The sequence below is a fragment of the Sorex fumeus genome, unplaced genomic scaffold (genome assembly GCF_029834395.1).
Source record: "Sorex fumeus unplaced genomic scaffold, SorFum_2.1 ptg000045l, whole genome shotgun sequence".
Lineage (NCBI taxonomy): Eukaryota > Metazoa > Chordata > Mammalia > Eulipotyphla > Soricidae > Sorex > Sorex fumeus.
In genome coordinates, this window is record NW_026606102.1 from 19297738 (window position 1) to 19320976 (window position 23239).

The following is a 23239-nucleotide window of genomic DNA, read 5'->3' on the forward strand; positions in this document are numbered from 1 at the left end:
AGGTTTGTCCTAGGGCCCGGGTGTGCCCCATGGATGCAGTGGCAGACAGGGCCTGGTGTGTTCCACTGAGCATCCTGCGCGCCTCCGCCGGGTCTGGAACATGCACCCACCTACCTCAGTGATGGGGCTACTTACCCCTGGGACTCCCAGGCCTCCCTCTTCCCCCCAGGAGCTCGTCCTTTTCCTTCTAAGGGTCAGTAATCCAGATGTGCCTATGTGACTTGGGCTCCCGGTTCCTGGTCTGAGTCTGTTTCCTTCACTTGATATGAAACACAAGCTACAAGGAAGTTGTGGGCACCGGGAAGCCTGGTCCAGGACGACACCACAGAGTGCTCACCCCAAGCGCTCTCACTCCAGAGTGCACGTCCCAAGCGCCCTCACTCTGGAGTGCTCACCCCAGGTGCCCTCACTCCAGAGTGGTCATTTCAAGTGTCTTCACTCCGGAGTGCTCACCCCAAGTATCTTCAGTCCGGAGTGCTCACCCCAAGGGTCCTCACTCCAGAGTGGTCACCCCAAGTGTCCTCGCTCCGGAGTGGTCACTCCAAATTTCCTGTGTTTTCTCCTGCCAGCACCACCGGCTCGCTGCCCCCTCTGCCACTGCAGCCCACGCACAGCCCTGAGACTGCCGAGCCCCCCTTACAGCTCCCGGACCAGCTCCCCCAGCAGGAAGGGCGGGGGCCCACCAACAGCTCCGCACAGCGCTCCCAGCCTGCCCTGGGCCTCGTCCACGCCTGCGCCGCCAGCCTTCTGCTGCGCACTCTCGGGCCCTCGTGACCAAGGCCTCGGGTGGGCAGAGAAGCCAGAGAAACTGGGGGGTCTGCAGCCACCCCCCACTGCTCCTGCTGCCACCTCCAGGGGGACCTGACACCTCACGGCAGTCCAGACGGGTCCGTTAGAACACTAGAGCTTTATGTACCTGAGATACATCTTCTTTTTTGTAGAAGGATCTTTATTTCCCATAGTGCTATGGGGCTCTTTTGTAAAATATGTCCATATTAAAAGAGAAAAATGTATTTATTCTACCGATAAAGCTATTTTCATGTGGCCTATGTGATTAACTCCTTAAATGAGTCCCAGTGCCACCCCAGGGGATGAACCCAGGTTGTCAGGACGTCCAAGGCCTCGTATAGACTGGCTGGGAGTGAGTTTGCTCCTGGGTCAGCAGAAACTTCTGGAATCCAGGTTTGACTTCTCCCCATGGCGGGGCGCTCAGAGGGAGGCTTCACTTCCGTGAAGCTGGACATGGGAGCCAGAGATAGGAATGCTCTGGTCCTTCCCTCGCTGCGTGCATCCTGGGGCTGGGGAGATACTTTGGGGATGAGAATGCTGCTACTGAAGCCCTGAGCATCCCTGGGTGTCCAGAGCAATCAGGAAGGGCTTCAACCAAATGCCTGGGGTGGGGGAAACGCTGAGGGAGGGAAGGAGTTCCCCAATCTCACATGTCAGATGAGTGAACTGGGATCCAAAAAAGAGGAAGGAGGTGGCCCAAAGTCATGGTGGGAGGTGAGGAATCTGGACGCAAGTCAGAATGTCTGTCCTGGCCAAGGGTCCATCTTGTTTTCCAGAAGAGGCTGTTGAGGTCCCGGTGAGCTGGGCAGGGCGGGAATGGAAGGAGAAGGGCCAGCTCAGGTCAGGGCCTTGCTGATGATATGTCGCCTCAGAGCTGCCCTCTCTGCCACAGTGTGTCCCCGTTTCACAGATGAAGAATCAGAGCCCCTGGGAAAGAGACTGGCCCAGGGTCACCCCGCCAGGAAACAGCCCTATTAGCATGATTTAGACCACACCTGTCCCCCATATGCCAAATTGTTCAGCCGAGGGGGGACACAGCTGCTTCTCCCGCTGAGAGCCCATTTGCCAGAGGCTTATGTAGCACAGGGCTTGGCAATGGGAGGCGCCCTATGTCCCACCCCTCAACTTCTTATACCCCTGCCAAATCAGAGGCTTGAGCAGGGGATGAGCTGGGAGCAAGTGAGAGAGGTGGCAGCCAAGTAGAAACCTGGAGTAACAAACTCCTCTACCCCCAAGGCCCAGGCCGAGCAGGTGGAGAACCAGGTTGGTCCTCCCCGCCCCCCCCCCCCCCCCCCCCCGCCCCGGCTAAACCCTGTACAGGTCTGGTGACTCATCATAAAGCCTGAGCAGAAAGGAGCCAACACTTGACAGTTAATAGCAGTAAAGGCAACAATAAGGCCTTGGAGAGGGAAAGTGCTTCTCCAAGGCAGCACAGCTGGTCAAGTCTGCTGGCCCCCTGGGGTGCCAGAATTCCTAGTTCATTCTTTCCTAGGTTTCCCTGGCAAGCCTGGTGGTGACTGACTGGACCCCGGTGCCATTGAGCCTAGCATGGTGACTGTTTCCGAGTTGAGATGGTAGAATCTGGGCTGTTCACTTGATGGTCAGAAGACCTAGGGGCATCTCGGCGGGCAGCTGAGTTCTCTTTAGTTCAACTCGAGATGGATGGGTTTGAGCTTGAGGCCTGGCAAGAGCCCTGAATTCTGCTTCAGAGGGTCCAGCCAGCCCTGTGGGCACCAGGCAGTAAACTGAACTTGACCCCGGTCAAGTCTGGCGTCCATTTACCCTTGGCAGAAAAGTGACTTCCTCTTTCCGAGCGGGAAGGGGCTTAGCTTGACTTGAAAGCGGGCTGTGAGGGCCTGCTGGCCATCAGGCAGCTGGTATAGAGCCTTATTGGGATGAGATAAGTGTAAAGGAATTAGAAGCACACGGGCCAGATTTCCCTCTGTTTGGGGCCGAGTGTGGCATGAGATGTATTGAGATGCAGCTTGAGGTTAATTAAAGATGAAGCGTTTGGGTAAACAGCCCGGGCACCTGACCGCGTGCCCAGATCTGTGCCAGGCTCTGCGCCAAGGAGGTAAATTAACTCAGTGTGTGATTATGGAGCCCAGACCATGCCAGGCTCTGTTGGGGCTGGAGCTAGCTGCCTTTCCTGGCCTAGAGGAACGAACTCATCATCGAGCGAGAACAAGCAGCCCTATGCTAGATGCCCAGAAGGAACGGGGATGGTATTCTTGTCCAAGGCCCTCATCTTCCTGGAATCCTGTCCCTGGATTCACTGGGGGAAATCCTAACTCTCCCCACCATGCGTTCAAGTGCATATGGAGCAGCTAAGGCCCAGGGAAATCGGACAGGAGCAGCCCGAGTGCATCGACCACTGGGCCCACCCGTCAGCCAGAGTTGCAGAGAACTGAGCTAGTGTTGGTTCACCAGGAGCCCAGGGCACGAACACACGTGGCACATCTGCACGGAAGAGGCGCATAGCTCCTGTCCTGGGCAGAGAGCCCCCCTTCCATCAGCAGCCCCTCACGCCCTGGGGAGTGATCTGCCTGCACTGCTGATGTTTCCCAGCATGTGCTTTGTGCTTAGCCTCACAAAATACTCCCCCCCCCCCCCCCCGCCCCGCTCCTGTTGTTCTAGAGAATCGGGCTTTCACATTTGGCCCAGAGGCCAGCAGGAGGACGCAGGATGAGCGCCAACAGGCTCAATGACCTGCCCTGCCTAGGCAGTGGTTCATGGTGGCCCTGGGTCCCCAACTCTCAGGAACACAGACAGAATGTTCAAGTGCTTTCTGGACCAGTTAGCCAGCCAGGTAAAGCCGGGTCAGGGGCGACCACGTGCCCAGCTGCCGGTGGCAGGGGGTGGGGTGCAACAGCCTGAGCCACAAGTCCAGAGTGGAGGAAACACAGAAGTTGAACTGGCGGACCTTGCCTTCATACTGGGACGCTGTGAGTAACTTTCCTCCCCCCAGAGCTCTGCTGTCTACTTCCTGCCTCAGCTGGCCGGGGGCACTGCCCAGTCTCCAGCCCTGTATCTCTGCAAACAGGCCCAAGAGGCAAATCCTCCTCCCAAAGGAAAGTTTGTGGAAAATGCCCTGAAGGCCAGAAGCCATTCCCTGGGGGATCGATCGCAGCATCTGTGGAATTCCGTGGCTGAGAACCAGGGCCAGTGATAGAGTTTCCATGACATGGGGTAAGAATCACCTTTCTCAGCTCTCCCACTTTGAGCCTGTTGTATACTGAATCAGGCCAGCTCTTTCCAGAACAGGCTCTTTGACACATGCCCAGTCTAGAAATTCCCATCTTTTCCCCCAGGATTTCATCCTCTGAACATCAATCCAGATAACATCTGCTCCAGGTAGCCTCCTGTGCTTCCTTGGTCCCCCAGGGGACCTAGTGCTCCCTAGCTGGGGTTACGGGAATGCATCTTTACATACTTATCTATGCAAATTGTGCTCAGAGATGTGTGGAAAGGGGGGAAGCAGAAGAAGGGAGGGAGGGAGGGAGGGAGGGAGGGAGGGAGGAAGGAAGGAAGGAAGGAAGGAAGGAAGGAAGGAAGGAAGGAAGGAAGATTTTAGTTCTATTGCTCTGTGGAACCATCTTGCAAAACCAGGCAGAGAATGGGCAGGTGCCTGCAGGTGGTAAGCTGGCCTGCAGCGGAGGTTGTGAGCAGAGGCAGGAAGCTGCTGGCTAGAGACGTATCAGGAGAGCTGGAATTTTGGCCAGGTCTGGAGTAGAAGACACCAAGGGTCCCTCCTGCCTCTACAATGCTTGAACATTGTTCTTTCTCCAAAATTTCTAAGCAGCCAAAAAGTGTCACGCACTGGGTGTCTAAACCGGTAGAGTTGTGGAATCTGTCCAGCTGTGTCCCCTGCCTCCTCCCACCCTTCTCTCACAGCCCAGCCAGGCCTGACATGAGCGGGCAAGTACCTTGCTGTCTGGAGCCAGAGTGACTCCTGGGCAGTGGGGAGGGCTGGGCTGGACCCCAGTGTCCTGGCCTCAGGCCAGGAAAGAGAGGAAAGAATCCGTGGGATGCTGTCAAGCCCAGGCCTCTCAGGATCCCCCCGTCCCTTGCCCCCATGTGGACTTTTCCTTCCTGGAGAGGCTCTTGGTACCCCTTCACCTTGCTGGGCAGTCCGGGCAGTTCCACCTTCCTCTGAGCTTTCCTTCCTCATCTGTGAAATGGGCCCCTGGCTTCCTGCCTGGGTTGTCCTGGGGGTGATGTCAGAGGTGCCCCCACCAAAGACCCAGAGCTGGCTTTACTGCCCAGCCCGCACACTGCAGTGGGATTGGGAACTGTGGCAGGAAAGGGCTACTCACCCATCGCTGCCTACAGCTCCCTCAGGCCCCCCTGCTAGGGAAGTAGGTTTTCAGCGGGCCATGTCCAAGGTGGTTCTAGGGGGGCTGTCAGTGTTCGGGCCCCTGGGGACGGGGGTGACAGGGGCTGGCTCTTGGCTAAGGGACACTAGCCCAGAAAGGGGGCAGCCAGAGCCCCTGCCCCGTTGGCCCCTAGCCGCCTGCACACTCTGTCTGGCACGGCTGCAGATCCTGGAGGGTTTGAGGGTCGGGGCCGAGTTGCTGTTGGCACCCCTCCCCCATCTCTGTGAATGCCCGTGAAGAGTTCTCTAAGAATATAATGGAAGACAAAGAAAGATGCTATTAATGTTATTTTGCCAAAAAATATTTTTGTAGCATAATATATTAATAAAGACATTATGAATTCAACAGAACTGTGTCTCTGTGCTGGTCACCGCCCCCCACCTGCCCTTTCCCACAGGGAACCTCTGGGGATAGAGTCAGAGGCACAGGAACCAGAGGGGGCACTGCTTGCGTGCAACGCTGGGGCAGGTGGTTGAAAGGAGCTGCAGGCGGGTTCAGTGGCCGGGCCTGAAGCGGCCGTCCCAGCCAGACAGGCGTTCCACTGCTGCAGAGAAGGAGTTGCTCCCCTGAGCTGGAGGGCAGGAACCTAGGGATCCCACTCAGGACACTCTGCCTCTGTCTCCCTCACTTGCCTGGGCCAATGGGATTTTCCTTATTGATCCTTCTCCCTCCCCTGCCCGGGTGCCTCCCAGTCCAGGCTAGCCTCACCTTGGTCAGAACCACAGCGTCTCTACAGCTCAGTGCCCACTCTCCACTCTGCAGCCTAAGTGAGTTTGAAACCATAAGCACGGGCTGGATCGATATTACAGTGGGTAGGGTGTATATACGCCTTGCAGTCAACCCGGGTTCGATTCCCATATGGTCCCCTGAGCAACACCAGGAGTCATTTCTGAGTGCAGAGCCAGGAGGAACCCCTGTGCATCGCCGGGTGTGACCCAAAAAAACAAAAAAGAAAAAAAAACTGCAAGCATGCCCCCATGCCTCCACTGCTTCTAAACCTCCTCCGAGTTGCCCCTGTTCCCAGGACAAAGGTCAGGGTCTTGGGCGCTCTCTGGCCCTGCTCACTTCTCCAGTATGAACTTGCCAGAGGGCCGAGCCTTCTCCCAGCATGCAAGGCACCCAGTTTCTACCTGCCTCCGGGTTCCTCCCTTCCTCCTTCCTTCACATCTGCCTTTTCTCCTCCGTCCTGCTCACACATTGCTCTGTTGAACTCCTATGCATCCCACACAGCCCATTCCCACTGGAGCCTGTCCCAATCCTCCTCCAGTATTCTGAAGCCTGAGCACTCTCCAGAGGTGACTCTTGGCAGTGGTCAGCAGGTGCTGGAGGCTCCTGCTGAGAGATTTCAGGATGGGCATTGAGGACTGCATGCCAGGGACCCACTCCACGTGACGTGACGATGCAGTTGGAGTGGCTGCACAGGAGCAGCTGTTGGGCTTCTTGTCACGCATCAGACGAGACAGTGAGCATTCCCAAGTATTCAGACTTGATTCGCACAACCACCCTCTCACTGATGACAGAACTGAGACACAGAGATGCTAAAGGAGCCTGGTCACAATCACAGCCTGCAAGTGCTGGAGTCAGGATTGAAAGCCAAGTCACCAAACTCCAAGTCTCTGCCCTTAACTTCGGCTCAGCCCAGCCACGCCATCCCTTGAGCTGTGTCCTGTGAGCCGGACAGGGAGGTGTCCACACCCCAGCTCATAAGCTGGGAGGGTGAGGGCAGGACCCATCCAAGACCCGAAGCAGCGAGCTTTTCCCATGCTCAGGACTCTGAAGACTTTGTCCCCTCACTCACCATGTGTGGAGTGAACACCTGCAGCCGTGACCCTGGGTCCCCAGCTCCACACACACCAGCTTCTCTCAGGAAAGGAGGCTCCTGCCGTCCTGGAACCCAGCAGGAGAGGAGCCATCGTCCTTCCTCGGGGGACCTGCTCCTCCATGCAGGGATCTCTGGACAGAAGCTGCCCCGGAACAGTTTCCAGATAGTGACACATCCGAATCGGTGACTGGGGGGCTACTGGACCCCCTTTGGACCCTGCCACTGCTCTTGGTGGCAGCACAGGAACGCAAGTGTCAGAGTGTCTGCCAACCCCACCTGATGCCCACATTTTGCCTCCTGCTCGGCCTCGGTTTCCCCCTCAGCAGACTGTGAGGGTGGGGGAGCTCCATTGTTTGTAGACCTGAACCCTCGGGGTCTTTTGTGGCAGTAGTGGCAATGAATGTGATGAAGGGAGAAATGTACCTGCCTCTCCCCAGTTCTGTGCCTGCGCCCAGCAGCAAGAAGACCCCTCACTTGGGGGGTGGGGAGGAGCCTGCAAGGCAGAGACATGACTGGGAGTGCCTGACAGCACTGGGATGCAGAATTCTCCGCCCCCCTACCCCTCTGGGACGGCCCACCCAAGCCACACCCCAAGGCCAGACTCCAATGCTGTCCCCAAAGGAAGTTTGGACTTGGGAGGGTGCTCCTGCCATCTGGAAGCTGCCACCAGGGGGCAGTGCTGCTTGGGCAGTGACCCGGGTTCCAAACAGGTGGCTTAAAGGTAGAAGCGAAGAGAAACTCCCTCCCTTTAACACCCAGAAACCTCCTGGAGCAGATGAGGGGACCACCAAGAGGAACCAAGTCTCAGTACTCGAACTCCCAGGTGCCTCTTCTGCCCTCAGCTCAGGGCAGCTCACCTGAATACGGAGTGTGGGGCCAGAATCCTCTTCACCTCAGAAACCTTCTCCCCCAACCAGGTCCTGCAGGAGATGAGTCTCTCAGCATGTGTAGGTTTGTCTTTAAAAAGTCCTGGTGGAGGGATGGGTACTCGGTCATTGTATAACTGAAACCCAAGCACAAAAAATTTGTAAGTCTACAACTTTACCTCATGGTGTTTCTCTAATAAAAATTCAAAAAAGTAAAGCTGCAAAGAAAGTGGGAAAAAAAGTTCACTCGTGGGCTGGAGTAACAATACAGCGGGTAGTGCATTTGCTTTGCATGTGGCTGACCTGGGTTCGATCCCCGGCATCCCATATGGTCCCCCCAGCACTGCCAGGAGTAATTCCTGAGTGCAGAGCCAGGAGTAACCCCTGAACATTGCTAGGTGTGGCCCAAAAAGAAAACGAATAAAGTTCATTCATGGGGCTGGAGAGACCATACAGTGGCAATAATTCTTGCCTTCCTCACAGCCAACCCGCTTCAATTCCCTGCACCAGATAGGCTTCCCTCCCTTCCCCTCCCCGCTGCCAGAAGTGATCCCTGAGTAGAGACCTCTGAGTACACACTTCTGGCAATGCCCTGTGTGACCAAAACCCAACTAAATAAATGAATAAGTGATTAAAAGTTTATTTAGTTCAACCAGTAACAGTTGAGCATCTATACCAGGCTGAGCTCTGAGCACCCAGCTAGGAAGCTCAGTCTTCTCCGCTCCCCGGGGCCTGGAAGCCATAGGGGCGGATGGGTGAGCAGACGAGCACTGAGTCTTAGCAGTGCCAGTGACAGTTTCCCTAAACTCAGGCATATAAGATGTACTTTCATCACCTCTCCCTTCCTGCCCTTCTCCCTTACTCCTGTCCTTCGTCCTAGCTCCCAGCCAGTCTCTTCAGTAGCCTGTGTCCTGTCCTGCATCATACTTCCCTGAAGGCACCCCATTTCCTGACTCTAGTAGTAGCTTCCACTGTTCCTGCCATCGGCCCCTCCACAGCCTCTGCATTTTCACCTGAGATTGTTCTTCCTCTTCTCCCAGACATTGTTCAACCCCACCTTCCTGTAGAAGCCACGTGGATACCTTCCTCCCGACCACGTTACCCTCTTCAGGAGCCCCAGGGCTCTCATTTTCTTCCACCCTTAGAAACTAAATGGACTGGAGCTGGAGAGATAGTAGAGTGGGTAAGGAACTTGCCTTCCATGCATCCGACCCTAGTTTGGTCCCGACATCCTCTTTGGTCTCCTGAGCCATCCAAAAGTGATCCCTGAGCTCAGAGAGAGGAGTAAATCCTGAGTATCACAAGGGGTGGACCAAAAGCAAACATGAAAACAAAAATAAATAAATGAAAGGAGACTTTCCCCCTGTTGTCGGTGTGCCTGTCTTGACGAACATTCACAGGGGAGAAAAGCCCGTGCACTCACCCCAGCCTGGAACCATCTACGCAGACGCAAAGGTCCAAGTGCGCATGTCTTTCATTCCTGCATCTCCCAGGCATGCCGCGTTCACATCCATCCAAGAGAAGGGACTTGGTTTCATGCCAAACTCTGCAGTTCCTGCCCCTCCCTGAATCCATCTGCTTGTGAGTCTGAGGCGCCAGGGCCCCTCTGTGGTCTCGGGCTCATGCTTAATGGGGGTCTCTCGGAGAGGAGCCAGAGGTGGGCAGCAGCACAGGCGCCCCACATGACACAGTGACTCGTTAGAAACCGTGTCCCTTCAGGCATGAAATCGATTTTTAATCACACGCCTGGGTGCTATACAGGACTTTCCCTTCACTAAAGAAAGGGGCACTGTAAACGCTTGTGGTTTGGGATGGAGTGGGGCGAGGCAGGGGCGCTGCTGTGACCCATGGTGTTTGAGAACCGAGATGGCCCCGCATGGGTCCCAGCCCCAAGGTTGCCACTGAGACCCCAGAAGCTCATCTGTGCCCTGATTATTTCTGCATGGTTTTCCCAGCCAGGGTCGAGAGCTGCGGCGTCACCCATCAAGAGCAGCAGGCTGGCACCCAGGTCTGCACACAGGCCCTGCTGCGTCCCACTCTATAGGAGTCACGAGTCATGTCTCTGCCTGGCTGGGGAATGAGGACCCGAGCTTCTACTTTCCAGGCGATAACAGTACCCAGACGAGCCAGTTTCCACAACACAGCCCCCACCTCTTACTTCAGCCCCCACAAAGCTCACTCTGTAGAAAGTTAATTTGCTTTGGGTTCAGTTCTAAAGCTCCCTGCTCACTGCTGCCTTTCCCCACCTGCCTCGACCCCCTGAGGTCAGGTTCGGGGCCTGATCCAGGGATTTGGACTTCCCCAGGGTCCCAGGGAGCAGCCCCAGCAACTTGTTCACAGCTCTCCAACAGCATTGGGCAGAGCCCAGGCCCCTAGCCTGCATGGCACCACACAGGACGGGCTCAGGGGGAGGAGGCAGAGAAAACACAAGGGAAGAGTGGGGTGCGAGCAGGGTGGGTCAGCGGGAGCTTACTTCCCACAGAGAGGGGGTCTGACCCCGTGGTGGGGTGTGGCTGACAGCAAGGAAGGCTCAAACACACGTTAGGGAAAGTGTGTGCCAGGGAACGTGAGCTAACTCGAAGGGGGTTTTGGGGGATGAGGGGCTGAAGGTGGGGGGTCTGGAGCCTGACTCAGGAGTTCAGTCTGTATTTTGGATAGAATCAATGACTGTGACTATAAGTCTTTCACTGGAGAAGATGGAAAAAAACCTGGTCTTTGCGGGCTCCGGAGGCTCCTGAAGAATGCAGAGGCGGTAGTAGGGCCAGGCCAGTGGCCGAGCCTCAGAGCCAGCATCCGTAGCCAGCCCGGGCCCGCCTGCCAGAGCAGGAAAGAAACAAACACAGGCTGACCAGACCTGGACCAGGCATGAAAGTCCGTCAAAAGGGTGCGAGTCTCCAGGCCAGGCCAGGCCAGGCCAACCTCAGGGGCTACCTGCTGGTGGGCGCACAGGGACCCAGCTCAGACCCATGATAGAAGTTCCCACGAATCACCCACCACCCCGTCAAGCACTGGGGCCCTGGCCTCACAGGGACATAGACCAAGGCCAAGAGGTGCTTTGCCTGCTGTGGGTTTATGCTCCAGGAGGCGGCTCACTGTGTCCACCCAGCCCTCCAAAGTAGCGCTTCCCTTTCAGCTTTGTCTCCTTTGCATTTCAAAGCGAAGGCCAGGCTGACTGCAAGCAGAGAGACAGGCAGGTCATAAAAATCTCCCAAGCAGGCTGCAAGAGGCTCTGGGCTGTAAAAGAGAGGCTTCTGAACAAGAGACTTTGCAGCCTCCAGCCTGGGCCCCTGCCCCTTCTTGCTCTTTCTTGCATACATCCCACACGCGTCTCCGTCATCTCCACTGATCCAAATTGTACCTGGTCTTCAAGGCCCAGCACCAGTTGCAGAATTTCCTGGGGATGCTGACACTGACGCCACTCCTTGTCCACTCAGCCATCAGACTCTTCCCACCTTTGACTTCTTGCTGTTCTAAGCCCCTGGTTCCTTTCTCAGTGTCTTCCATATACTCTTGGTAATCTGTTTACGTCTTATTTTTCAAAACAGATTCTAGACTTGAGATCAGTAAACACCAGGTAGATGCTGAATCAGTGCTAACTGGATGCCATTTTTCAGGGAACTGCTGCTTTAAAGTAACTTAAATACAAGCAGGCAGGAAGTGCGTGGGGTCACTATCACCTCTAAGTTGCAGCTACAGGGATTTGTTATTGTGGAACACAGGAAGCCTCGACCCACTGACGACTGGGGGATCTTTTTTCAGGGTGCACTCCAAACAGGAAGTAACTTCGCTCAAAGAGATAGCCAGCTGTGTTCAAGAGTTCTGGGCAGAGGGAGCAAAGAGATAGAATAAAGAGCAGCTGGGGGCAAGGGTGGAGTGGTGGGGTAGCAAATGACCAGTAAGATCTTGCAGTGGGTTTGAAATCGGATGGAGCTGGGTGAAATCCTAGTTTTAGTATTTACAAATCATCTGACTCTGCGCAAGATACTCAGAATCTCTGGGCCTCAAAGCCTTTTGTTGCCCGTTAACATGGGAATGATAATATTATCTATCATGTGGGATTATTATGAGGCTTAGGGAAGATCCAGATACTCAATGTATACTAAACATTACCATCAGTGAGAAAGCCACAAGGGCCAAGCCTATGGCAGAAGGAAGCCGTCCTTGCCAGAGCAGGAGAAGGAGAACCTTCATACCCTCTGCTGAGTCAGAGGAAGCAGAGATGCCTCCATGTTCCCAGAGAGTTGCTTCTATTTCTTGACAACTTGCTGTATGCTGTGTGGAAAGAGCTGCACAGTCTTTATAATATCCTTGAGAGTGAAGGTCATTGTTCCTGCCTTATAGATCTGGAAACTGAGGTTCTGCATGTGTAAGGCTATCTAGCCAATGTTAAATTCCAGAAACTGCACACTATGTGTACCTAGAATGAAAGCTGGGCATTTGAAACAAAGGACCTCACATCTTGTGTAACAGGATGTTGCTTGGAACGCTTCCTAATGTTTGCTGAGATGTCAAAGCTAAAGGTAAAAACAATTCAGAAGGAAGAAGCCAAAACCGCACTGCAGGGCTGAGTGATGAACTGGCTCAGCACCCCAGATCCCACCCTTCTCCAACCAGCCAACCTGGGCGTAAGACTGAGGCCCCAGGATAGGCAGTGATGAGGGGGCTCTCAGAGCAGGATTTTTCAGGGGACTTGGGATTGGAAAGAGCCGCCGGCCAAAGAAAGAATGAACTTTGAGGTATTTGTCACACAAAGGACACGGAGATTCTCTTTTCCTTTATTGATCTTCCCCACCTTACAGAAACCAAAAGCAGCATCCAGCTGCGGGGAGGGAAGGCTCACTTCTGGTGGTGCCAGGGCTTGAACCTGGAGCCCCTGAATACAAAGCATAGCCAGCCCATTGAGCTATCTCTCTGTCCCAGATAAAAGTCTTTAATACACAAAATGGAGACTGCTAATACCTGATGGTGGTGGAAAGCAGTTGAAGGTATTCAAGAGGTCATCTGGGGATGCAGAGAGAGCAGAGAAACCGTTGAAAGGAGTGACTGGGGAAAATATTAAAGTTATTTCCTTTTCATAGACCACTGAATCCAACTGGACTGTTCTGCGGGCTTTATTTGAAAACTAGGCCAGTGGACTTGGCGACACGAACAACATCAGGCAGGACAAGGTGGAAAAGAATCCAAACCAGACCTTCACGAAGCTTCTGTCCTTGGCTTCCCTGGAAATCATACTTCCCCACAGTCAGGAAAGCGCTTAAGAGGCCCATCTTTGAATTCACTCATCAAGGTGCCTCAGAACCCTTAAATCTGAGTATGATGACGTTACTCAAGTCTACGCTTTGTGCAAGTTTCATTCTGGATGAGGGCTCAGATGTTCTCAAACGAGAGTCGACATTATTCCTCTTTCCTAGAACTCTACACCTACTATCATGTGGCTATATATGGGCTGCATAGACCATGAGAATTCAGGTCTCAGGGCTCAAAACACTTCGCAGGCCCCACTACCAAGAGAGACATTTGATCAAAGACTCTCCAGACAAGACCTTGTAAACAGCTTCTCTTTGGCACAAAGCAAAATCTTGCTCCATAAACTTGGCACTCAGGCTAATCTCATGGATATTTGATTCTTGAAAAGGCCAACATCAAATATCCATGGGCTTCTCGTGGGCCCTGGTTTTCCTATGTCCTATGCAGGTGCAGGGATCCACTGTCTGCGCAGCCGGCCAGCACAATTTTGTGGAACTAGCTTGGGCATTCGGAGAGATTGAGGGATCTTCCTCAGGCCTCTGCAAGTTGAAAATTAGGCCCAAAGATGCCAAATCTTTTTTTTTCTCAATTACCCTTAACCAGAGGTTAAGCCCCAACTGTTTGGGGCCTGAAATTCTCCCCTTTTCATACTACCAGACTCTTGTCCTAGTTCTAAGGCCTGCTGAGCCCCTGGGACTTAGGTCCCTGGGTGTGATTGATAAGATAAGATAATTGATAAGGAGGCCTGCGACTGGGGCTCTGGGGGAGACCACACTGTGATGCTACAAGCAGAGCACAGAGTCGGGGCCCCTAAACCACCCTCACCCCCACACCGAGGCTCCACTCTCAGGCTTCAACAGGAATGTACTCAAAACTCCCTCTCTAGTGGGCCTCAGGTTTTCTTTTCTTTTCTTTCTTTCTTTCTTTCTTTCTTTCTTTCTTTCTTTCTTTCATTATGGAATCACCCTGAGATACAGTTACAAAGCTTCCATGTTTGAGTTTCAGTCACACAATGATCAAACACCCATCCCTCCACCAGTGCACATTTTCCACCACCAATGTCCCCAGTACCCCCTTCCCATCCTCCCCTGCCTCTATGGGCCTCAGGTTTTTGCCCAGCTCTCACCACCCTTCGCCCCAAGCTGGCCCTCAGAGGCAGGCCTGTGCTGGCCTGCACAGAGTCACCACGAGTGGAGCTCTCAGCTTAAGGCCCAGCCTGCCAGGGGCTCCATCACTACGAAGGTTGCTGGCCAGGACCATGGCTTCTGGTTCCTGGCCCAGCTCTGTTCTCTGGGGTAGAAGTTCAGAGACAGGAAACCCTATGATGCTGTGAGCAAATACATAGGCCCAGAACATTCTCTTTTCCAGGTTCTCTTTTCCCCTGGAGAACCCTCCATTGTGCCTCCTGGTTACTTGCAGCGACACTGAGTAGAGCGTGAAGCCTGGTCCTGCCACATAGCACTTTGCATGTTCATGCCACAGAGCACCTGTTCACACCTCTGGCCTGCAGTGGCTCAGAGTTATCCCTTGATGCAGAGCCAGGAGTAAGCTGTGAGCACTGCCTGGTGTGTCCTACAGACCAAAAAAAGAAAGGAAAAACCCAGAGAAACTGGCAGGAGCTAGAAGAGGTCAGGGCTGCCCTGGGTGGGGGCCCAGGAAAGGTGAGGCAGGAGAGAAGAGACAGGGCCCCAGGGAGGTGAGCAGCAGTGAAAACAGGCATGCCCAGAGCCTGTCATTTGGCCAGTGTCTCCCTGGACGAAGAGGCAATGTTCCAAGGGCACCTGCCCAGCCAGTTCCCAAAGCCCAGAGCAGGCCCATATCTGTGTCCGGAGATAAAATGCTGAGAGATACCTACCAGCTCTGTGGAAGGTCCTAAAAGAGGAGAAAATAATAAAGAGCTTCTGGATACTCAAAAGGGACTCCTTCCAGGCTAGAGAAACGGAATATCTGATTCAGAGGAATCGGGTGACTTCCAGGAGGAGGCACAGCAGGAGCTTAACATGAAGACTAGTCATTTCTCAAAGATAAAAGTCAGTATGGCCAAGAGGAAGATGCAAATCCACTCAGGACCCTACCCGCCCCTGCTCCACGCTGGTCCCTAGGAAACCCTCTCATTTCACAACAGTCCATCTTCCACCATGGCCCTCACTTCTAGGGACAGTTTCTGCCGGCCACTTCTTTGGGACTTTAATTGGAATTTCCTCAACTTTCTGCTCTGCCCCAGATAGACGTAACGAACAAGTGGTCTGTTTCCATCTAGTGTCTTCCTGTCTCAGCTAATGTGAGACCCTCTTTCTTCTCAAGTCTGGCCCCTTCAGTCTCACTAGATCCCTACCTTCTCTCCGACCTCCACAGCCTTCAGTTACACCCTCTATCCTTCATGCAGCTTCTCTCTCTTCTCTGATTCTTTCCCCAGATGGTAGCACCTTTCTACCTACAGTGCTCTTCCTTCAAGCCATTAAGGTTTTCACAAAAATCGACTTGATCCTAAGATCAAAAGCACTGGCAGGCATCTTCCAAGTTTGCAAAAGGGCATCTGTCTTTCAGAGGCAGCTCTGAATTCATAAAATATGACCCCAAGGGATGCTTATGGGTTAAAGACACCAGTTGTATGTTAAGATTTGTATTAACTCATTGGAGGGGGTTCTCAGTTGAGACCTGGAATGAACTAGCTTCCCTCCCAACTCTGTCCCTGCTCACACAGCCAAGTATTTACCCTGTGGATTCTGGCCTCACCAAAAAACCATGTATGGTTGAAAACTACCTCAAGCACTTCACAGGCTAATATGTTTTCACAGACATCACCTCTATACATTGAGCAAAATCAAAACAAAAATTTAAATGCCAAATCAGCAACATCTGTGTTTTCATACAAACACTAAGGTAAAAAGTCAAATTTACCTTGATTGATGATGATATTGGGAAATTTTCTTATTTTTTGCAAAAAAAGTGAAGTTGGACCCCTACACTAACCATGTACAAAAGCTAACTCAAAGTGAATCAAAAACCTGAACATAGAACTAAAGTATAAAACTCTTAGAAGAGAGCAGGAAAGATAGTAGAGCAGTTAAGGTATTTTCCTTGAACATTGCCAACTCCAAGTAGATACCCAGCACTGCATTATGGTCCCCTGAGTACTGCCAGGAGTGATCCCTGAGCACAGAGCCAGAAGCAAGCCCTGAGCACTGGCAGGTGTGGCCACCCAAACAAACAACACATAAAAAAATCTTTTAAAAGAAAACATAAAGGAGTGATTTCCTAACATTGGACTAGGCAATGAGTTCATAAATATGATGTCAAAAGTAAAGGCAACATAAAAATGTAAATTGAATTGCATAAAAATTAAACTGTGCATCAAAGGACACAATAAACTAACTGAAAGGCAGCCCAGGGAATAGAAGATGTTCACAAATCATATCCAATGAGGCATTACTATTAAAAACAGAAAAAGAACTTCTATAACTTAATAACAAAGCAACTTGTTTAAAGATGACTAGAGAATGAAATCAAATAATAATAATAATAAGAGTTGGCAAAACTTTGACACTAGATAATAGAAATGAGAATTCCCTGGATTAGGCAGAAGGAAGGGGGTCTGAGGTGGTTGACTGGTGACAGCACAAGGGCATCAGTGACGTATCTTGGATGTTTCTGTAGTTTAGAGATGAGGCAACATCAAAACTATCAGAATCAATGCCAGTGTAAGCATGTAACCCCAACTTTAATAAATTAACATTTTAAAATATGAATTAACTAGGGAGGTGAGCTGGGGGTGGGAGAGAATCTTGGCTCATTGGTGGAGGGATGCTGACACTGGTTTTGAGGTTGGAATTGGAACATGGAATTCCTGAAACTAAACAGCTGTGTAAATCACAGTGCCTGATTTGTATTTTTAAAAGTAGACAAAGAACTTGAAAACTGGAAAAGACAATTTTCCAAAGAAGATATTCATGAAAAGATGATGCTTAGCATGACTAATCATTCAAGAAATGCAAATCATTATGAAAGACACAATGGACTACAACTTCATTAGCATTAGGATGGCTATAATTTTTTTAAAAATGGAAAATAAAAAGTGTTGGGGCTGCAGCAATAGTACAACAGATAGGGTGTTTGTATTGCACATGGCTGATCCTGGTTCAATCCCCAGCACGCTATATGGTCCCTGAGCCTGTCAGGAGTGATCCCTGAGTGCAGAGTCAGGAATAAATCCTGAGTCCTACAAGGTGTGGCCACAAAACAAAACAAAACAAAGATGTTACCAGGATGTGAAGAAATTGAAACTCTGCACTACTACTGATGAGCATGTAAAAATGATGCAGCCACTATGTAAAATGGTGTGACTATTCCTCAAAAAAGGTGATTTAAAAAAGAAAAATAACATTACTATATGCTCCAGCACCTGTAGGTATGTAGCTATCCGTCTCTAGTGATATACCTCCAAAACCGAAACCAGAAGCTTGTTGGGTATCCAGACACTGAATCCAAGCAACACCATTGAGAACTGCCCCAGCTGAAGCATCCTCCAACGAAGCCCAGACACACATGGAATGTTATTAGGCCTTCAAAAGAGAGGACGTCCTGGACCAGGCTACAGCATGAGTGAACCTCAAGGACGTTGTGTATGTTAAGTTAATCATTTATAAGAGGACAAATACCCAATTCTGCCTGCATAAAGTAGCTTCATTCACGGGAACACAAAACAGATTGGTGAGTGCCAGCGGCTGGCATGGGGGAATAAAGGGTTACTGCTTTGTGAACACTAATGTTTTGCAAGACACAGATCTAGAGACGGAGGGTGTATGGCTGTATCCAATATGAGTCACTTAATGCCACAGAAGAGGACACTTTAAAAAGGAAAAAAATCCATTTTATATTCTGTGTATTTAACAAAACCAAAAGTAAATAAATGCAATTTGAAAGTACATTACAGAGAATGTGGTTGTATGATCATATTTTGAGGGAGTGAAGACTTTGTTCAACATTTTCCCTCACCTGTTGCCCACACATCTGAAGAAAGGAATGCAAGAATCCCCTCTTTGGCCTCTCCCAAAACTGTATTCTTTGGAGTTTCATTTAACTCTAGACTCAGTACACACATCTAGAAGGTGGAGCAAATCATGCTTTTGAGAATTTTGAAGACTTTCCCAAAGTCCAACAGTGAGTGAGCCAGTGGCAGAGAGAGGATTGGAACAAAGGCTTTTCCCTCTTTCCCTCAGTCAGCACAAAGAGAGCACTGGATTTGAGATGAAATAGCCCCAATGCGATGGGATCAAATCCCATCTCTACCCTCGGTGTGCTGTCTAAGTGTGGCCACATCCCTTCTCTCTATCTCTTTTCCCTCTCTACAGTGAAATGGTCGTGTCAGACCAACACTAAGCTCTAATTTCTCATGCCTTCTCAAACCAGTCATCCGTTCAGCAAATATTTGACTTGCCACATACATAGTGCTGTGTTAGATCCCAGGGGTAGGCCAAGGACTTTTAGTCTGGCCACCACCTAACTTCTCAGAGAAGCTCCCATTTACTCAATTCATTCTTCAGGCTGCTTCTAAAGCACCTCAGCACCAGAGGAAAGAGTCCACACTGGGGCTGGTTTACATCCCTCAACTGTCACAGTCACTATGACAAGTTCTGTCTCCTCCTTCACTCTTGGTGTGTGGCCTTGTCCTCAGATGACAGCCCCCCTCAGCTTCCAACTGCCATTCCTAAAAGCCCACCCACCCCCGTCCTCTCCTGAGTCCTCCTTGCTCCACCCCCCATCCAAGTCATTCTAGCCACCAGAGTTCCAGACCCTCCCACCCAACCTTTGCAGTCACTTTCTTTCCTCTTCATTGCTCCTTCTCAATCAGTTCTTGAGTATCAGTGTTGGAGCCCGTGTAAGTGTTGCATCTTTAAAATCTTTTGCTTTTAAAAAAATCTTAAGTGTTTGCATCTTCAAGAAGTCTTCCCTCTAAACCAACACCCTCTTCCATCTGCTAGCTAATTTTCCTTCTCCCTTTCTGCTGCCATCAGATTTCTTAACGACAAATAACAGAAGCCAGCTCTTACTGACTTAAGCAAAAATGGAATTGATTAAAAGGACATTGAAACATATGTCCCCCCCAAAAAGAGTACACAAGTGTTCAAAACAGTCTCATTCATCAGAGCCCCAAACTGGCTACAGCATAAATCTCCACCACAGCTGAGCAGAGCATGGTGGCATGTTAGGGAGAGCACAAAAGACAGTACTCCCAGCTACTCATACAGGCTGACCTGAACAAAGGCCAAAAGCACCAGGCTGAAGAACCCAGACACAAAAATGAATTTTGGATCTGAGCTATAGAATAGCGAGTAGGGTAATTGCCTAGCATGTGAATGACCCAGGTTTGATCCCTGGCATTCCATATGGTCCCCTGAGCACTACCAGGAGTGATCTCTGAGTACAGAGCCAGAAGTAAGTCCTGAGCTCTGCAGAGTACGGCTCAAAAACCTAAACAAATGGATAATAAATGAATTTTGGGAGAGGCTATGGGTTTGGGCTCCACACCCAGTGGTCAGGGTGCCCTGTGATGCTGGGGATTGAATCAGGACTTCTGCGTATGTTTAGCCCCTTGGCCACCTTCAGACCTCCCAGGCACAAAAATACCAATAAAAATTTACATAAGATTCTAGAACAAGTATATCTTATCCACAGACAGAAATCAATAAGTGGTTCTATTGGGCCAGGGTGGGAGGAACAAATGTCACAGAGGCACCCAAGGGAACATTTTGCAGTGATAGAAATGTTCTGTTCCTTGGATAGAAACTCCTCAAGAGTCAGGGCACACATCTCTCATACACAAGGACCCTGGCACCGCTTGACCTCCATAGTCCTGATGGCTCCCAGGGCCAAAAAGTCAAAAAGTCAAAACAAAAAGTAGCTCCAAAGTCACAACTCATTAAACTGTACCTCAAGTTCATCTTTTTAAAATGTATAAAACACCATGCTTTACAAAGTTGTTCACAATATAGTTGCTTCAGGTATTCAATGCTCCAACTTCCCATGACCAGGGTTACCTTCCCCCCACCAGTTTCCCATCCACCCCCACCAGCATGTCCAATTAACAGGCACAACCTTATTTACTCTGTATTGCTTGCAACATATGTCTCACATTGGTGTTACTGAAGTCATCATCAGAGTATTTACTGAGCTGTTTGGTGCTAGTTGAGCTTCTTTGTTATTATTTTCATTCATTGTACTTTGTGTGTGTTCTCAAAACTTTCCCATCTAATTCACCGTGCTCCTATTAAGCTGTCAATATGACGAAATTTGGTATCTTGGGGCTAAGTATGTGGCTTCACGCTCCAGGAGCTGTGGAACTGGGACAATTTAGCAGCTTGGTGTCTCACAAGATTAATTGGGGAGCTGTGAAGCTGGGCTGTTTATAAGCTGGAGGATGTCAGGTGTGAGTGGGGTGCAGAGTCTCTTGGCAGGATTAGGACTCGGCGTACCACCATCCCAAAGAAGCTCCAGAGATCTCAGCCCAGAGACCAGGTTTGCTTGGGACAACTCAATGGCAAAAATATTAGCCCTCAAGTTTAGTTTGAGTACATAAACTGTGCCTACAGCAGACTCATTTTCATTTGTTTTCTAAACTTTATTTCCTAAAATTCTATTTAACTAAAGAACCATAATTTACAAACTTATTGGTAGTTAAGTTTTAGGCATATAATATTTCAACACCAATCCTACCACCAGTGTCAACTTCTTCCACCATTGTTTTCATATTCTACCCCCTGACCCATCACCCATAAATAACCTCCCTCCAATCCTGCCTGTCACCTTGACGGCACATTGCAAAGTTCCAATGGTTGGAGCTTAAGTTATACAGGTGATGTGGAGAATGGCATAACTATATTCCAAAACACAGATTCAGCAACACTAAAAACATGAGATCTAAACTAAGGCAAATTTTTTAAAGTCACACCAGCCACGTGTTCCTGGCTCTGAGCTCAGGGATCAGTCCTGGCTGGGCTCAGGGACCATGTGATGCCAGGGGTCAAACCGAAGTCAGTCACATGCAAGGCAAGCACCCTACCCACTATGCTAGCACCCCAGCCCCCATAAAACCAATGTTTAAAGTTACATATATAGGTAGGTAACTATGTAGATAATTAGGTAGCTAAGAAGGGGGGATTGGGAGAGGTGACAGGTAGGCAGATAAATATTTGGTTGCCTTACAAAATTGCCGGGACGATGGGGAGATTTTGAAACTGCTTCTCCAACCACCCCACCACTGCCTCTCTTTGGTGCCTCCACAAGCCCTGATCACCTCATATCACAGCCCCACTGGGCCATGCTCCTAGGCACCTTCTCTCTCAGTCACCATTGCTCTCAGAAAACATCCCTTCAGGGCCTTCCTCCTTCCTTCCCCCGATTCCTAATTTCAAGAGACTCTTCTGACCGGCAAGACTCCAGAGCATTCCTGTGCTCATGCCAGCTCATGGCCAGCAGGGGTATCCGGAAACGCCATCATATATGCTAGGGACAGGCTCTGCTTCTCAGTTAGATCCAGAGTCAGGGAGTCAGGGAGCAACCCCAAACATGGAGAGGTGGCACAGTGACTGGGCAACCAAAAGGAATGACAGGCATCTGTCCACCTCACACACAATTCTCCAGGGAGCTGTTGACATCAGCAATCCCTGTGACCCGCACACTGCCTCTGGTCTCACTGCCACAGTTTGCTTTGAAACCCTCTTCTGCAGGTTTCACTGACTGACTCCTCCTGGCTTCCCGTCTGTTCTTCCTGCTATGTTTGCTCAACACGATCATCCTCAACCAATGCTACAGCTCCTCGAGGCTGACTCCAAGAGCCTCTTTCTCTTCTCTGATCTTTTTATAGCTCATTCACATTGCTCTCTGGCCCAGACCTCTTCTCCAAGCTTTAAGTCTATTTGGCCTCTGCACTAAGATGTATGTTAGGTCAAACTCCTCCCTTCCGTTCTGAACCAACTGAAGTCATCAATTTGCAGATGAAAATAAGCAGCTTAATGAAAAGATGGGGGGGGGGGGAGCTGGCTGGAAATGAAGCTTGGATTGCTAGCTTTACTCCTACATTCTGAAATATAGCCCAAATCCAGTCCATGGAGTTGATCCATCCTGGGGGAGAGCCTAGGTCAGCTGAGCAAACAGAGTTCTGTAGAATCACGTCTTTATACCCACTGATTCACAGGAACGGGAACAAAAGGGGTCTGACCTTTGGATGACCCTGGACGCAGATGGGACCTGCCCTCTTTGCTTTCCAAAGGAGAATGCGGAGCAGAACACGCCAATTCTGCAAGCAGACAGGAAAGCACAGGTGGCAGGCTGATACCAGACCTTGAGCTTCTCTTCCCAACTCTTCTGAAAGTGTTCAAGTGCCTGAGGAAGCAACCCTGAAGAGTTCACACTTGTCCTTACAAAGATGCTCAACCTGGGCCTGGGGAGAGCTCAGAGGTCTGGAGTGCAGCACACAAGCACAGGGCTCTGGGCCCCATTCATGGCACCACAGAGTCTCCCAAGCTCCGCTGAGCACTATTGGCCCCTGCCAATGGAAGACCCCAGAACAATAAAAGCACGTGTCCAATATCAAACTCATTATCTTCTTTCTCAAACTGGGTCATCTTCTAAGATTCACTCTAAGTTATGGTCCCTATCATCCTGGTGCCAAAATCTGGAAGCCAGCAGTGTGTGTGTTCGGCGGGGGTGGGGGAGAGTATCAGAAAGGGCAAGAGTGAGGAGGTCATCTTACCCCTGGACTCTGTTTATCAGTTTTGCCCACAGTACCTGTGCTCTTCTATCCCCTCCCTTCCTACAGTCACTATTCAGCCAAAGCCACTCAGGTGGTTGCTGAATATAGACCCCGACTCACCCTCTGTAATCCTTTCCATTCATTTCCATACTTGAGACCCCTAATGACTCTGAGCCTTGCATTATGCACTTTGACCTCTATCCACACTCTTTGAACAAAGACCAAACCTCGGGCGTGAGTAAGGTGTCATGAGCACCTTCTCGGTCCCCTTCTTTGGCCCCCTCCTCCACCCCAACTTACTCTCCTCTCTAGTTGATCTCTGATTCTCTCTATACATCCTCAAAAAGCCCTGACTACTCTGACTACAGTCTTTGTGCATGTTGTTCTC

The 23239-nt window shown here is 50.8% G+C and overlaps 1 protein-coding gene across 1 annotated transcript in view; it reads left to right on the top strand.

Annotated features, from left to right (window-relative positions):
- TRABD2B (TraB domain containing 2B) overlaps positions 1-1039 on the top strand; it is a 182520-nt gene extending 181481 nt beyond the window's left edge. The window contains exon 7 of the mRNA XM_056122369.1: positions 570-1039. Within this exon, the coding sequence (XP_055978344.1) occupies positions 570-774 (205 nt within the window). The 3' untranslated portion in view covers positions 775-1039. The remainder of the gene's footprint in view (positions 1-569) is intronic.
- The last annotated feature ends 22200 nt before the right edge of the window (positions 1040-23239 follow it).